Source organism: Cheilinus undulatus, linkage group 23 (assembly GCF_018320785.1).
Source record: "Cheilinus undulatus linkage group 23, ASM1832078v1, whole genome shotgun sequence".
Taxonomy (NCBI): Eukaryota; Metazoa; Chordata; class Actinopteri; order Labriformes; family Labridae; genus Cheilinus; species Cheilinus undulatus.
Window position 1 is genome coordinate 16,295,814 of NC_054887.1, and position 17,800 is coordinate 16,313,613.

Below are 17,800 nucleotides of genomic sequence, written 5' to 3' on the forward strand. Positions count from 1 at the left end.
ACAACAGCTGCTGCCCGGGTTCTTCACCAGTTAAAGCTTAATGGGAGAGTGGCAAATAGAAAGCCACTGTTAAAGAAAACTCAACTAGAGTTCACCGAAAGTCATGTGGGAGACTCCATCGTCAAGTGGAAGAAAGTTCTTTGGTCTGATGAGACCAAAATGGTGCTTTTTGGCCACCAGACAAGACACCAAACACTGCACATCCCCACAAACATGTTATCCCCAGCATCATATGGCAGCAACATACTGTGGGGAAGCTTCAAGGCAGCTGGGCCTTAAAAGGCTCGTAAAGATAGAGAGTCAAATGATTTTGGCAAAATATTGGGAAACTCCTGAAGGACGATCATAATCAGTATGCTAGACGACTATAGCTTTGGAGAAGATTGATTTTCCAGACCCAGATTATCTAGCAAAAGCTACGCAGAAATGGTTTACAGACAAAAAGGTTAATATTCTGGAGTGGCCAGGTCAAAGCCTAGACCTCGATTCTATAGAGAATGTGTGGCTGGACTTGAAAAGGGCTGCTCACACCTGATCCTGACAGAGCTTGAGCAGTTTTGCAAAGAAGAACGGAGTAAAATTGTGGTGTCTAGATGTGCAAAGCCTGATTAAGACCTACCCACACAGACTGAGTGCTGTGATTGCAGCCATAAGTGCATATAGTGGACACTTGAAGGGGTGTATATTTATGTAATCACTTATCTTGCACTATAAATTGTCATTTAGTTGACCTTACTCTGTAGAAATCTGTTTTCACTTTGACATTAATACCTTAATTTGACATACAAACCTTTCTACAGAAAATGATCTACTTGTGTTAAATCCCATCCCCATTTGCCTGTGTAGAAACTCTAGATGTTTCTATTTCCTCAGTGATCTTTGTGGCCATAGATAAGTTTTAATTCTGAGAGCTATATAATGATCTGAGTTAACCAAAGGCTATAAAAGACCATAAAATGTTTCAGCATCAATAAATTGTAACTTGAGTTTTATCCTCTTCATTAGAAGCAAATGAAAGCTTAATTTTTACAGTACCTCTTAATAAAACATATGTTCTTCCCCTCTACAGCTTTACAACACAGTGTCAGCACTTTGTCCTGAATCGGTCCAACCAAGAGCCAACCTCAGTGTGGGAGTACCGGCCGTTTAGATACAGGGACTATAACTCTTCACCATTTCAGCCAGTGAGGACCAAGTGACTTCCTGACCCCACTGGTCTGTAGTGGTCCCACCATGGGGAAGACTGGCCAGAGTACAGTGGACTTAAACTCCCCAACAGAGGTCAAACAAGCAGTTCCCTTCGAGGAGCTAGATGCTGCGGCATCCCCTGCAGACGAAAATAAAAAAGAGGAACCACCGGATAGAGGAAGCTGGAAGGGAAAGTTTGATTTTCTGCTGTCATGTGTAGGATACGCCATCGGCCTTGGGAATGTTTGGAGGTTTCCTTATCTGTGTGGCAAGAATGGTGGAGGTAAGAGCAACTGTGAGATTGAAAGAAGTCTGGGAGTCTGGGAAGATTCACATCTTCTTGATTAGCATTAGCATAGTCCTGTGTTGACTACTGGTCTTCTTGCTACAGACCAGTTTTTAGTGATGCTCTTTAACGGTTTACATCACTTTTATTAGAAAGGTTTAGAGTCTGTATGTGACACTGAGGACCATGACAAGTCATTGGTACCAGATGCCTTGCAGATAAAAATGAAAGAGTTTGACTAATCTTCCCCTTGGATAGCAATCCATATGCTACATAAAACATTTCTAAATGTAACCCTTGATCAGTCACATCCAAGACAAGAACAAGATCTCAGCATGAATTTGATAGCAATGGTAAAAGCAGGGTCCACCAGTGTAGTCATCTGGTTTGGTTAACTGGTGTTTGATTGAGTTGGGCCCCAGGCAAGAGGGTTTCATAACATGTTTGGTGTTGTTGAACAACCCCTGTGAACCGTTTTCACACTCAAAATGATCCCCATAGTATAATCAGTCTCTCCACAGCAGTGCTTCCAAAAGTCTGGGAAGTACTGCAAAACATGGCCTTTACAAGTGACTTCAACATTTTTTTGTCTTACGTACAGAACCAGTGTCAGTATTTAACTGCATTTGAATGAGAGGGGTCTGGCTGCAGACCGCATACCACTACTGAGAAATGCAACAACTGTCAGGGACATACTTTGCCAGACAACATACAAAGTCTGGCAGTTACACTCATGAAATAACCACATTGCAAACATTACAGATCAAGCCACATTTCAATAAAACAACATTAAAAAGACTGCTGTCTAATCAGAGAGTAAATTAGGTTTTGACCTGTTTCAGAAGTTATGTTGCTTTAGCTTTGTTAGCATTAGCTAAAGCTAACAAAGCTTTGCTAGCTTCATAGTTAATGTTACGAGTGAGTCATAAGATGTTAGACGTAAGCCAATGTAGCAAAAACTGCTTTAGCTAAAGCTAACAAAGCTAAAGCAGGTCACCGTTTGCATAACTAGTACTCCTAAAACAGGTCCTGCTTTAGCAAATGTTGCATAATCTAATGTGGCTAATGTAGTTTTATTTGCTTTAACTTTGTTAGTTATATAGCTATGTTACCTACATTATGTAGCAAACACATCTTTATTAGCTTTAGATTTAGCTATGTTATGTAGCTACGTTATCTATGTAGCTTCCTTAGCTTTTGCCTTAGCTACTTTAGTTGCAGTAGAGTGTTTTCATGGAGGAAAAGCTTTTTTCCTGTAAGCACTTGGCTTTATAAAACGTGTTGTAATAAGGTTTTGCAGGTTAATTATTTTACTTTTAACTTTAGGTAGCCTAATCCTTACCTCAACCCTTACCCTAGCCCTTACCGGAAGTTTAATCCAGTTTTAATTTGAAAGTTTTAGTGTGTTTTTTTGTTCTGACAGATGTAGCATCTCACTGTAGTGGTCTGCAAGGGATCTGTGGTCAGACTGTCTTGGTTGGATTAGTTTGTGACACTCCGTACGACATTGTATACTGCTGCTTGCTTCCTCTTTGTACAAATTTTTCTGTGCCTTCAAAGACGTTTTATTAACCAGGAGTAGTTTTTGGAGTCACAAAGTATGTTTTTCTAGAGATGAATATTTGAAAAGAAAACATAGCTGACTTTTAAAATGCCTAACAAAAACAGTGCGACCATTGGTGGCTTGTTGACAAGATTTTTCCTTGTGATATTAGCGTCTCCGAATACAAAATTCTTCCCTGTGCATACAAAGAAAATCTGTGTCAGGAAGAGAAGCAGCAAAAGAAAAAAAACAACCCTGAGCGGAGCATCAGTGTCAACAGAATGACACTGATTAAGCCAGGTGTAGCATAATGGAGGCGCTGGGGTGGAGGAGGGTTTCAAAAGCCTTCAGTGGGAGCAGCAAAGAGAAGGCATGCCAGAGCAGCTTAAACATAGTGATATGTCACCAGTTAATTCCACATTAGATAAACTGTGACAATATAATGCTACTTTATCTCTTTAATGTGTGGAGAATACACTTTGGTTGAAGGGTCACAGTGAAATTCTCTGTTATTGAAATACAAATATGGAGATACATGTTTTAAGTTTCATGTTATGGTTGTAAAAGGGTTTTAGGACCCAGAATAATCTCAGGTTTCAAGCTGGGAATGAGTAAACTTAAGTTATGCTACAATATCACCAGCTAACAACATGCTAACAATGTTAAACTAGCTAACAACATGTCAGGCTAGCCAGTATGCTTCTCAACCCGCCAAGACAGTTAAAAAAACTATGCAAATCACAGTCTCACCTGTATTACATAACAGGCTCTTGACTGAAAGTACACTTTGCTAAGCAGCATACCAAATGGGCTACCTTTTGATTTCAAACTGCCTGATTAAGCTACTAGCAACCAATGCTAGTGGTATGCCAGTAGCCTTTACATTGCCAACATGCAAGCTACTCAGTACTAACAATACTAGTATAATATATATATATAATATATATATACATATGTATGTTATATATATATATATATATATATATATATAGCATGCTCACTAATATCTTCCTACTCTTTCTGTTTTAAACCACTGGCCATACTTTCCCTTTTTTGTGCCTCTTGTTCTATTTCCAATTCTGGCATTTCCATCAGACAGGTGAAACTTTAGAAGCTGTTCTATGCCAGCTCGGACGCATAGACGCTTCAGCCTAGTTGTTCCCCAGCATATCTCTGTGTTTTAGTGCTGCCTCAGTCTTTAAAAGCTGTCTGAGTTCAGGTTTCTCTTCCTCTTTGTTTTGACTTTTTGGGCCGCACCATTTCCATCTGACAGTTATATCCAGCCTTACTTTGAACTTTGAGTTCTCTTTTAAATAGGATCATGAGGAGTCTAGCCGCTTTTAGACAAGGCTTGGCTGTTTTCTTTGACTCGTCTACCCTTTGAAGAAAACACATAATATACTGTTTGGACCACAAAAATCCCAGCAGAGGACCAAACTGTTATCATGACAGGATTATATCTGAAAGGCTTCTTGCCCATTTTAGACTCCTCTCATCATCTAATGAAATATCTTACCTGGAAGCACACCTCCACAAATACCTTTTTACAACTTCCACTAATTTCAAAGTTTGTTTTCCATTGGGTTTCTTCTCACCCCAATGGGAGATGTATCTAGAGGTAAGATATAAGATCTAAGAAAGCCTCCAACTCCTTTTTTATTCCCTTTAGAGAGCAACTTTTCTCCCTAGATTTCACAACAGAAAACTTCTACAGGTTTTCTAAAAATCTGCTGTCTGCTTTTCTTTGAGATGCCCATTTTTAGGGCCTCTGTACAGCTTTTGGCATTGGCTGCTCTAACTATTGCCTTAGTCTTGTTTTGTTTGGCCATTTCATTCTTGATCATTTATTTTGTACATCTTAGAACATTTATTTTTGAGACTTAAAGGTTCTTTGAAGACATTTTAATTACAAATAATTGCCCTAAAAGTTTATAAAAATGTCTTGGCAGGCCAGGACAGCCCCAGCAGATGCGTGCTCTGATTGCCTGATATTTGAAACCATTCAATCTTCTAGCATTTTTAATGGAAAGCTCAAAGGCTCTTTTAAGTGAAAGACAATAAAAAGGAAACCTTGTAATCCGAAACTGAATAATAAATACTATGAAATGATTGTACCAAACACCCTTTCTGTTTACCATGTCTTGATCGAACAGGTGCTTTTCTGATCCCGTACTTCTTGACCCTGGTGTTTGCTGGGATCCCTCTCTTCTTTCTGGAGACAGCTCTGGGTCAGTTCACCTCAGTAGGAGGGCTGGGAGTGTGGAAGCTCATCCCTATGATGAAAGGTAAGCTGTGGCTACAAATAGATGGGTACTGATCATTCAGATGTTTGCACAGGATTTGGCTATTAATATGAGCCTTTTAAGCGGATGTGGATGAATGTGTACAGTAGCTATGTAATCTCTACCACCAGAGGGCTCTAAATCAAAACAATAACAAATATGATAAGTAGAGACATGATGCCTCACTGCTTTTTAACTGAGGAGTTTATTGAGAGGGGTCTGGTGGCAGACAGCTCTCAGATGCCCCCTCTTGCTGACCACAACTGCGAGACGCCATCACTGTCCGAACAGAAGGGAGGAAAGTGCAAAAGTGTTTGGAAATTCAGCTTTATTCATTAGCAAAGTCTGACAGTTACATTCATGAGATAACCACATTGAAAACATGACACGCTCAGCAACATTTCATAAATAAAACATCTAATCTTAGATGAAGCTATGTATAGACCTGTTTAAGAAGTAGTTACAGTACGTGAACGCCTGCTCACTTCAGTTTAGCTAGCTTTTGCTAGGGCTAACATAGCTTAGATAGCTGCATGGTTAACAGAACACATCAAGGTTGCTACATTAGCTTAAACTGAAGCTAAAGTAATTCTACTAGCTACATAGTTATCAGTATAAGCAACATAGCTACATTATCTTAAAGTGAAGATATTTTTGCTAGCTACATGGTTGATATTATAAACCAAAGAAGCTACCTTAATGCTAACAAAGATAAAGCAAGCCACTGTTGTCATAACTACCTCTAAAACAGGTCAAACTATAGCAAAGGCAGAAAGGCAGCTAATGTGGCTAACATAGCTTTGTTTGCTTTAACTTTAGCTATGTTAGTTATGTAGCTGCTTTATGTATGTAGCTGATGTATCTTACATAGCTGCGTAAGCTTGAATTTAACTACCTTAGCTACGTAGCTACTTTACCTCTGTAGCCTTTGTAGCTAATGTAGCTTCTTAAGCTTAATATTTAGCTTTCATAGCTAGAGTAGCTACCTTACCTATGTAGCTTTCATAGCTAATGCAGCTTCATGTGCTTTAGATTTAGCTATGTTAGCTTCATAACCTATGTAGATGATGTAGCTTCATTAGCTCTAGCATTAGCTACATTAGCAGTGTTAGAGTGACAACTTTTTATTCCTGTAAACAGACTGTTAGCTCAGCTTTATTAACCATTATTATCAGGTTTTTGACATTACTTTTAATTGCCTAGCCCTTAGCTTTACCTAAACGGGAGGTTTAATCTGATTTATTTTAAAGGTTTTGAAGGATTATTTGGGGATTTTAGCATCATTTATGTAGCATGGTGGGACAGGGCCACAACTTTACAGGGGTCAGGGGGTTGGGTCATAGAGTGAATTATGGTGAGTGCTAGAGTGACAGAATAATCATGGTCCAAGTAAGAAGTGTAAAACATGAACGAGATACAGCAGAACATTATTTCTTAGTGGTATGGTGACATGACAGACCATTACAGCTATAAGACTTTACAATTTCTCTTTTTCAGATTATGTAAGTGCTCATTTAAAAATACACAGGTTATAACATAGGAGTAGCCATTTTTAATTAATAGGGACATTAAAGTGCAGAAATTCTACACATTGTACCTTTAAGTGTATAAGTGTGTTTGAGCCATCCTAATTGGATAATAATACAACAAGAACATTTAAAAGCAACAATTTCCCTTTGGTGACTGACAGTTGAATAATTCATGCGAGTAAAACTGTAGTGGTTACTTTCTCCCACTTGACTTTTTTTGCCTCATTATTTCCACTTTACATCAGACTCCTTCTTCACATTTTTTTCCAGCCTTAAATACAAATTTTAACAAAATGGCATAAGGCTCCCAAAGAAGTGCAGCATGCAAAACAAAACAAGAAAACTGTTGTTGACAACTCCTCCATTTCATTTCATTTGCTGTGGGTACTTGGTGGCTTCAGTTACATCACTAGCAAGCTCAAAGGGCTGCTTTCAAGATTATTTTATCTCTTACCATCATAGACGGAAACAGCTATGGATGATTTGCTGCTATACAGAGTGATACTGAACTGCTGTATGTCTTAGCTTACCATTAAACGTTATAGTGTCGTACATTTCTGATGATTTTGGGTTGTCTTTCTTCAGGTGTTGGCATAGCTGCAGTGGTGTTGTCCTTCTGGCTCAACATCTACTATATCATCATCATTGCCTGGGCTCTTTACTACTTATTCAACTCCTTTGGCTCGGTATGTTACATTGCCACCAGTCATCTTAGTTATTCTTATGTATTCTTGTGTATGTCATGATTCATAAGAGGTTTCCAAACTTGTCATAAATGTCCACTTTAATGCAAGGATGCACCCATCAGTCATCATTGGTCAATGCTTTAGAGAGAGATAAAAGAAATGCTCAAAGGATGATTTGAATATATTTTGAAGGTCATAGGTGAAGGTCAGGGTTATGAGGCTTCATGTTCACCCCTTGCTCATAAGATTTCTAGGATGTATTCTACAACACAAAGGCTTTTTAGGTGAGTATTTCAGAGAGCTGTCTGTCACAAAAAGAAGACGTGCTTTTTAGCATGAATTTGTTCAACATTTCCAGCTGTGCTCAGAAATAAAAACATAACTAAGCCTAATCTGGCTTCCTGGCTGCGTTGTTTTCTTTGCTCTAGAGTGGACAAAAGAGAAAGGGACAATTCTGCCTTGTTTTCCACTCACAGTTTCTCTTTCTGTCACAGCTTTTTTTTTCACTCGGCCTTAATATTCCTCTGTCTGAGAGCCTAACTCACAGCAGCCTGAGGGAAAGAGAAAAAAGACCTCAAAGCTCAGATATTGTGGGTGAAAAGAAGTATTTAGAAGCAAAGATAAACAAATATTGTGCTCACTTTTTCTTTCAAAAGACATGAAGCAGCATTCATTCATTAGAGATGGGTTAAAAGGAGAGTCAGGGAAATGCAATTAAAGTTTCTTTCCGCTGTGGATTTATCTGTTAATCCTTTTGGTTTTTGTGTTACTTAAATTGCTCCATCTGAGAATCATATTTAAATATTTATAGAAATTTGGACCAAATAATGTCAAATATGTAAAGCAATCTGCAGAAAAATAGTATGCAAAACTGACAAATGTCCTCCTTTTGTGCTTCTGCACCCTTTTTTGTTCATGCATATATATTCTGTGTGCAGGAGCTACCCTGGCAGAGCTGTGATAACCCTTGGAACACAGAGAAATGTTTTTCCAACTACAGCCTGACAGACACCACCAACCTGACCAGTGCTGTCACCGAGTTCTGGGAGTAAGTCAGCCAGACATGATCCTGCCATACACAACGTGTGTGTGTGAGTGAGTGTTGCAGCTATTTCTGGAGGCTATCCGTGCTTATGCTTGTCTGAGTTTGCTTTGTGTGTGTGTTTCTGTAGGCGTAACATGCACCAGTTGTCAGGTGGTCTGGAAGAACCTGGGGAGCTACGGTGGCCCTTAGTGGGCACTCTGGCACTTGCCTGGGTCCTTGTCTACTTCTCAATCTGGAAAGGAGTGGAGTGGACGGGGAAGGTCAGAACATATTTCAGTTTAAATTCTCAACTCTCCTTCCTCAAGTATCTAAGTGCTTTTCTTCTCTTTTATCATACAGCATCGTTGCACTCATTTTTTAAATCTCAAAGCTAACACAAAGGGTTAAATGACCCCTTGAATGCAACTCAGAGCATACAGTATCTGTTAATGCTGTTTCTATTAACTACAATGAACCATAAGCCCATTCTATGCAAATAAACCATATTGGAAAAAACCCAAACATCTCTTTCAAACAGGAGAGACTAAAAACGAGTTTAACAATATATATACTGTATATATATATTTCTTTTCTAAATTTAATGAAAGAATTGTTTAAAGTCCTCTGCGATTAGACTCCACCGTGATGATTTCATGTATTTGAAGGGGTAGTCAAGTCTAGACACTGTTGATGTTGTTAAGAGATGCAGGATCAGATGAGGAGTAGACTTCTAAGAAGCTGCCCAGGAACCAATGAGGTGGCATGGAGGAGGAGCTATGCAAGATGAGCAGAAGGCCTGTGAGGATCTGGACTAGATTAACTGAATGGAGGTGGCTGGGGTGGAGGAGGGTTGCAGCGTCTGCACAGAACGTCTGGCTGACTGTAAAAGAGAGAATGACAGATTCAAAATCTGATGATGATTGGTCAGAATCTGATCAGCTGAGTACTTAGGAGAGTGAACGCCCATAATCAGCTGATTATCAGAGCGGGAAGAGATGTGAATGAGGAATGAGCATATTTGGTCTGAAAGGACTGCAGTCTTATTTTTAGTCTTCAACACATCTTTGCCTTGCACATCCTGTCTCTGAGCTCTGCAGGCTGCTCCTTTGACCTCACGGCTTGGCTTCAGCTGTGAGGTCTTCTATTCCTTACTATGCAGAGTTTGCGTGTTCTTCCTGAGCATGTGTGGGTTCTTTCCAGGTGCTCTGGCTTCCTCCCACCACCAAAGACATGCTCGTTAGGTTAATTGGTGACTCTGAATTGCCCGTAGGTATAAGTGTGAGCATGCCTGGTTGTTTGTCTCTGTATATTAGCCCTGCGATTGACTGGCGACCAGTCTAGGGTGTAATGCCGCCAGCCCAGTGACATCAGTGTCACTAAATTTCTAGTGTTTTTGAAAGGGTCTGAAGACTTTTTTCAATTTGATATTTAATTAATTTGCCAAAACCTTTAAAATTCTGTTTTCAGTTTTTCATGATGGGGTATTAAGGGTAAATCAATCAAGTTGTAGAGTGAAAAAATGATTCTAAATGCACTGTAGATAGATGAGCTGTTCATTCTACTGTTCATATTTAGAGAAGTTTGCTTTTTGAACAGAATTTTGAGAGTTTCTTTCTAGGTATACCTAATTTTCCTGAATGGCTGTTTTCATTTTACTGTGTGGTTGTATAAATATACAGAATCTATACAAATTCATATAAATGTGGCTATCAATACCATCTCAGGTTCTGCTTCATTTTTGTGATGATAATTTATGGGTTTTATTTGAGACTCCCATGTTTTTTTTTCCTTTGGGGTCTTTAAAACAGTCTTCAGCTATAGATTCTGATTCCACATTTACCCTAGTGTCAGATGAACAGAGTCTGAAAAGAAGTTTTTGTTTCTATAGAAATTAGAACTTTTAAAAAAAGTTGTTAATTATTCCCAAACCACCAGATTATTCTGGGGTGATCCATTCAGGGTCAGAAATATGAGTTAAAAAATCCCTTTGCCTACTGAATAGAGTTTTTAAATTACAGCAAGCCGCAGAGATGAATGCAAGCAGAAACCCTTTTACACATTCCCTGCCAGGGATAATTGGATTTTAATGTGTGTGTGAAAAATGAATTCCCCGAGGCCCTGGCCCTGATGGACATTACCAATTAAACATAATCATTATGCTACAGAAGAGCTGGCCACATCCTAAAGGCGCTGGCAGGATCTTTTGGCGAAGATGAGCCGTGGAAATATTCTTGTAGCTAAAAAATGTTTCACTCTGTGGCAACAAGGGATTTAACTTTTAGTTAATAAGCAGAAAAAATGTTAATTTCAGTGTCTAAAAGACGTTTTTCTCTCTTTAATTCTCCTAGGTGGTGTATTTCTCAGCCACTTATCCTTATTTTATGCTCTTCATCCTGTTCTTCCGGGGGGTCACCCTGCCTGGAGCTATAGACGGGATCCTTTTCTACATCACCCCAGACTTTAACAAGCTCATACGCTCTGAGGTAGACAGTTTGCACATATAAAATCATAAAAACATGCTCACAGGCAGACTTACAAGCATATCTGATCTCTTCAGGTGTGGCTGGATGCAGCAACTCAGATCTTCTTCTCCTATGGACTGGGTCTGGGATCACTCATCGCACTGGGAAGCTACAACACGTACCACAATGACGTATACAAGTAGGGGCAGGCAGCCATAAGCAACTCATATACTTTGTATGATGTTTTTTTCCTGCATCAATACATTTCTCTTTGTTTCTCTGCAGGGACTCCATCATTGTGTGCTGCATCAATTCCTGCACCAGCATGTTTGCAGGCTTTGTCATCTTCTCTATCGTAGGCTTCATGTCTTATATCACCAAGAAACCTGTGCAGGAGCTAGCAGCGTCAGGTACACTACCCAACTGGCCTATTTTTTTAATGCAACACAGAATCAAATTGATCAAAAACCTGAAAGCAAGCTTAAAAAACCAAAATTTTATTATTTTATTTTCATTTGTTTTGTTTCATTCATATTTCTTACAGGTCCAGGTCTAGCATTTTTGGCTTATCCTCAGGCCGTCACCCAGCTGCCCATGTCCTCTCTCTGGGCCATCCTCTTCTTCTCCATGCTCATGATGCTCGGCCTTGACAGTCAGGTAACAAACAGCACACACTTCACCCCTTGCTGCACATATGGTATAACCTAATTTTTATGGTTTGAAAACCCTTCAGCCTAACAAACTTATCAGACAAAAGGGGTCATGTTGGAATAGAAAAGGGCCTTCCCCAAACTGTTGCCACAAAGTTGGAAGCATAGCATTGTAGACAATGTCCCCCCTAAGTGAAACTGATAGTCACAGAGCACATAAATATATATTTAATGTATGCAGGGTGGACAGTAAATGTCTGATGCTGTGTGATGTGAAGATATGAAGACACATCTTTAGCCTCATATGATGTCAGACTACAGCTATGAGTTCAAACATCAAAAAGAAATTGTTTTAGGAAGTGACTAGACTTGTGTATCCTGAGGCTTGTAGCTCCAGGCTATGCTAGCTACTACTAACATAACACCTGAATTTACTTCTTAACCACCATGTTATTCAATGAATTATGGGTGAAAGGTTTCGAGAAGCAAAGACGTTAGTCCACTAGTTCCCAGCCTGAGGTCTAGGACCCCCCCCAGGGGGGATGGGGTGGTTGGGGCCCAGAGATCTCAGGGGGAACATGAGGTTTGCCTGCTTTGAGGCTACCAAAAATTAGATTTGCAATAAAACCATGATTAAAAAAACAAGTTATTTAGTAAATTATACAACAGCCTTTTGGAAAGAAAAGTATACATAGACCTCTTTTCTTAGGGCTTAATCAACAAAACAATAAAAACTAAGACTGCAGCACTAAACAGGCCCTCTAAGGTGCAGACCCCCCAGGACTGTTACTAAATTCAAAACAATGAGCGTGTTGCACTCTGTATATGAAGTAGTACTGTCTGTAAATGGTAGGTGGCAGTAGGACAAAGGAAGTTAATGCGTAGAAGTGATTGGTGCAGGACTGATACCTGTCAGATGAATTTGCAAGAAGATGAGATTTTTATGTTAATGGTGTTACTGGCTTCTTACAGTAGGTGGCACTAAAGCAAAACCATAAAATTAGCATTTAAATGCGTAAAGAAGCAGACCCGTATCAAACATGTGAGATCTGAAGCCAATTAGATGTTTCAAATGAGAGTTATGCCAACTTCCTGTCATATTGGCGAGATTTGGAATTGCCCACCATCACCAGTGAGGCATCCTTCAATGAAAGTTGAGTGTTGTGGACAAATAATGAGGCCTTCATTTAAAAATCTGAGCCTGATAGATTCAACTCAGTAAGAGAAGTAAAAAAATTGCCCCAATTGTTTCACTTCCTGTTGACAGTAGGGGGTGCTATGATGAGATGTTTGCATGTGGGTGTGTTCAGTGTGATGCTGTTGACTTCTCAGAAACTGCAGAAGAACATGGAATAAGGTATGGAAAGTTGCAACAGGTTAAAGTCATTTGGCAACATCTAAAAGGCTTTATTTATTTTATTATTTATTTTTTAAATTAAGATTGAGCTGTTAGACTTCCTCTTGTGATTTGGGCATGAGTCCAAGAGGCTTTTTTGAAAGGTGTCATGAAAATCTAGATGTAGACTTAAAATCATAAGCCTATGTTGAATGGACTGTGGGGGCTGAATTTTTAATGTTTTTTTTTAGGAAGGAAAAAAATTTAAAAGGAGTAAATATTCAATTGGCAAGAGGGGGCGCTGTGACAAAGTAATGATGTTAATGCATGAATGTATTCAGGATCTTAGTGTGATCATCTCTGAGATGTTTGGTGATGATTGGCATTAGCACTAAAATATAATATGGCATTAATGATGCTGGCACACGGAAAAAAGGACGAAAAAGTAGGCAAAGTTTTGGCCCTGATTACAGCTGTGCCCTATGAAGAAAAACTCAAGATTCTGATAACTTTTATTCTTCATCTCGTCTAGAATAAATACAAAATGACTGGAGTCAATGAGATAAAATCTCTCAAATGATTTTGTTAAAATGTGCAACCTGCCCATCGGCTAAAACATGAAAATTTGACCTTTAGCTATCATGTACATTTTGGAGGATGTTCCCATCTGATATACATGTGTACAGGTTTTCAGGCTTGCAGTTCTTACCCAGTCCCTTGACTAACGTCCTCTACATGACAGACTTGCACGAAACCACCAAAATACGTAAATTTCTTCCGGGAGATCATTTTCCGCATGTCTAGGCCTCCATATTAGCATTTTATCTTCCAAAAGAATATTCTTTGCATTTCATTAGGGTCCTCTCTCTGAGGTCGGTGCTTGGGCCCTAATAAATGTTGAATTTTGACAGAAAGGTGTCAGATTAAAAGGTTGGGAACCAATTCTTTAGTCCACTCTGATGTTTGTCTCTTGTCATTTGCTTTTTCTAGTTCTGCACAGTTGAAGGCTTCATCACGGCTCTAATGGATGAATATCCAATGCATCTGAGGAAGAGGAAGAAAGTTTTTATCCTCATTGTGTGCTTCATCTCTTTCATCATCGGTTTCTCCAACATCACACAGGTAACACACTTCAGGTTTACTCTTAGCTGCAGTATAATGAAAATGTGGCGGTCTTTTCCCATGAAAACACGTGCAATTTCAGACTCTATTGAAAAGGAGCTCCTTTTGCGTTATGGCAGATGCTTGAACAATAACCTGAGGTTTGCATGCGTCATGCATATTCTATTAAGCTAAGAGAGGATATTAACACCAAGCCTCTAAAGCAGATATGTCTTTTTGTTTGTGTTCAACTCCCTCAGGGCGGTCTGTATGTGTTCAAGCTGTTTGATTACTACTCCGCCAGTGGGATGTGCCTGCTGTTTCTCGTCTTCTTTGAAACCATTTCTATATCCTGGTTGTATGGTAAGATTACAATGCTTAGACAAAACCATGTAATCAAATATAACTGCATCTGAATGAGTTGATCAAATCTGAGTGGAGATGACTATATTGTGCCAGATCTCCAAATGAATCAAACGTGTAGATTTCAACAGGAAATTAAATCAGCTCAGCCGCTCTTCCACCTCATAAGGTGGTGTTATTATCTCAGCATTAACATTCACACACTTTGTCTCTGTCCCTCTCTCATTATGCAACAGGAGCAGAGAGGTTTTACAAGAACATTGAGGACATGATCGGCTACAGGCCCTGTGGCTGGTGGAAGCTTTGTTGGATGTTCTTCACCCCCATGATCTGCCTGGTAAGAGAGAAATGATTATTGATTTAACAACGTCAATAGGAGTCAAACTATACCATGTGCTGAGGAGATCAATGAACCAATCAAGACACAGGGAAAGCCAATCGAGAGAATTGATGATATTGCTAATGTGGTGATTTGTACTTTCCTTTAGCAATAGACTGTCAGGCACTCCAGGGAATCAACAATCAGGCTTTTTCTTCACCACAGCAGTGAAAAAAAAGAAGGTGTATTTATCTCAAATTAAGAGCACTCAGCCAAAATGAACAAGTACCAGTTATTCCCATCAAGCACAAGTGTGATGAAAGACAGCTACACTGGTCGTTCACAAGCCAATCTGAGTCAATCTGAGTGTGCAACAAAGTGCACTTCCTCTAGTGTCCACTTGAGACTGCCATTTGGCCCCAGTTCCTTTTTAATTTGCAGACACAAACTGACTCATTTCTGTATTTCTACACATTGCAGGGGGGTGTTCATGCCTTCATGCATAATAAGGGGCTGATTTGACAGACAGGTGGGCACACTTTGAGCTGTTTTGCCAAGAGGCTTAAAGCCCGCCTTTACTCCAACTCTTTGCCTGCTGGTAGACTCTTCAAATTTTCAATTGAGGCAGCATTTTCAAATTGGGGACCACCATTTTTGGGCTTCAGTTGCCCCTCCAAATTAGTTGTGAATTTGTCGTTTTTGGTTATGGAGCTGCACTGTGGTGCAGAGAGTGGTGCTGTTGTCACACAACAACAAGGTTCCTGGTTTAATTCCTTCTCTGACGGGGCATTTCTGAGTGGAATTTGCTTTTGGGTTCACTCTGGCTTCCTGTAAAATCTGCAAACATAATAATAATTCTCACAAGCGTAATAATTATTACATTTTCAGGAATTTATTAGTCTAATGGGAAGTTAAAAATCACTGTCTCTCAAAAATGTATTAACTTCCTGCTAATGTAATGTGAATATAAAATTAAACTTCTGGACATTGTAGTTTGTTGTGGCCTTTTTACAACCAGTGGGTGTAAGACTCTTGTCAACATTAATCAAGCAACTGAGTTTCATTCATGAAGATTAAAAAAACAAACAAACAAAACATGACCATAGAAAACCGTTTAACATCAGCTTAGCTGTGTTATACGGAGCATGTTAGCTTGCTTATGGTAGCAGTTAGCTCACTGTTTTAGTGTGTCCAAATACTGTTAAACTACTCTTGTTTTTAGTGTTTTTCAGGTACTTATAAATATAGCAACAGAACATAAACTTATTAGCATCATTACATGGTATGTGTTAGCATGCAGAGGCTAGCAGTTAGCCCATAGTATCACTATGTCCAAATGCTTTAACTTGTCTTGTTTTGACTTGTATTTGTACTGGCTTACTTTTGGCAAACTTCTATTGATTAGTCCCATTTTGCTTTTCGGCACCCTTCTGTTTGGGTACCAAGTACACCTATTCACCCCTAATGAGTGGAGCTAAAATTACTGCAGTTCATTGACTGAAAGATTATTCACTTCCTGTGCTGGAGGCAGCTATGATGATCAAACACAAACTGTATCGTGTTTTTTATTCAGATGTGAACAGCTTTTCTCCTCCATTTTTATCATAAACATGCTTTTAAAGTAAACGTACCATAATAAATAAACCTTGGTTGTACTGGTTAGATTTCAATGACACTTCAATTCAAGAATACAACCGGCAGGTTCTAATTGTTGTACAATAGCCAAAAAAGCCAAAATGGTACCAAATGAAGAGCCAATTGTGAGCTTAAAAACCAGCTCTTATCGACTTTGGTTGTGGAAACCCAAATAAGATCAAGTTTTTATGTACCAAACAATGCCAAACTGTACTGAACTGAAATTTCCATAAATATGTTTTTTCCACATACAAGTCAACAAATGTCTCAGTACCCCTGTGAATGGTCAATTTATAACAGACTAAATGAAATTATTCTATGTTTTAGGGGGTGTTTACCTTCAGTGCCATTGAAATGACCCCTCTCACCTTGGGGAAGTATGTTTACCCACTGTGGGGCCAAGTGATTGGCTGGTTCATGGCTTTGTCCTCCATGGTGCTCATCCCGGGCTACGTGGTCTACATGTTCTGCACCACCAAGGGCGGCATCAAACAGGTATGAAACCCTTACATGACTCATTTTCTCTGTTTTTACATCAGCTTTCTATAATGAGTGATTTTTCGCACTAAGGATCAAGCGGTGTGGAGCTGATGAGAGAGAAAGTGAAAGTAAACAAAGCATGAACTTCAGGCTCTGGTTTAGGGATGTGGTACAAAAAGGCAGAGGTTATTAAGACTGTGAAAAATCAGAAAGAAACAAAATAAATGAGTTTGGCTTGAGGCTAACATCATTATCCTATATTTTTTTCTAAGAAAGGTATGTTTGGAAGGTGAGCTCAGCTTGTTAGAGTTACTGTTTACACTTTACAAACCGTCTTCACTGTTATTAAAAATGTAGCATCTAAAGATAATTCTAATAACCCTTATTCTTAACATTTTACTTTTCTTGAATTAAGACAAACTGAGAAAGCACTTTCTGCTTTATTTATTCCTTAAATTTGGACTAATATAATCATCTACTTCAGACTGATGTAATTCTCTTTGCTTGAGCAGCGTTGGCAGATGATGACAACTGCCCGGGACGATGAAAAGCCATCAGGGCATGAAGAATTTACTCACACAGGGAGCGTGGGCGAAGCCCCTGTCTAGCCAGGACAAAATAATCTGACGGCCACGTCTCCCACTCTCTGCAAGGACTTTCTGATGTCCACAATGAAAGCTCACAACTGGACGGCTAAAGTCTTGTTCAGAATTTCTCTGTCTTTCATTGAAATTATGCTTGAAAATATTTAAAAACTTTAAATTTAAACTTTAAATGTTAAAATTGACTGATTTAGATCAGCTATGAACCTGTGTACATCTCCTATACTTATACAATTCATGTGTGACTACTGACAGCTTAAATCTTCTGTAATTTACCCAACAAGTCTTTGTTTTTGTATATAACCAACAGAAAG

General features: G+C 39.1%; 1 protein-coding gene across 1 annotated transcript; it reads left to right on the forward strand.

Annotated features, from left to right (window-relative positions):
• The first annotated feature begins 1,233 nt into the window (after positions 1-1,233).
• On the forward strand, positions 1,234-17,492 carry slc6a1l (solute carrier family 6 member 1, like). The gene is made up of 14 exons (XM_041780508.1): positions 1,234-1,471; positions 5,171-5,302; positions 7,414-7,514; positions 8,453-8,562; positions 8,687-8,819; positions 10,887-11,021; positions 11,096-11,199; positions 11,286-11,410; positions 11,545-11,657; positions 13,977-14,108; positions 14,348-14,450; positions 14,687-14,787; positions 16,732-16,899; positions 17,397-17,492. Exons 1-14 carry the CDS (start codon positions 1,234-1,236, stop codon positions 17,490-17,492), a joined length of 1,791 nt encoding a protein of 596 aa, XP_041636442.1.
• The last annotated feature ends 308 nt before the right edge of the window (positions 17,493-17,800 follow it).

Coding starts and splice junctions, on each gene's coding strand:
- slc6a1l (XM_041780508.1), top strand. CDS start 1,234: ATGGGGAAGACTGGCCAGAGTACAGTGGACTTAAACTCCCCAACAGAG. Junction 11,022..11,095: donor ACAAGCTCATACGCTCTGAG/GTAGACAGTTTG, acceptor TGATCTCTTCAG/GTGTGGCTGGATGCAGCAAC. Junction 16,900..17,396: donor CCAAGGGCGGCATCAAACAG/GTATGAAACCCT, acceptor TTGCTTGAGCAG/CGTTGGCAGATGATGACAAC.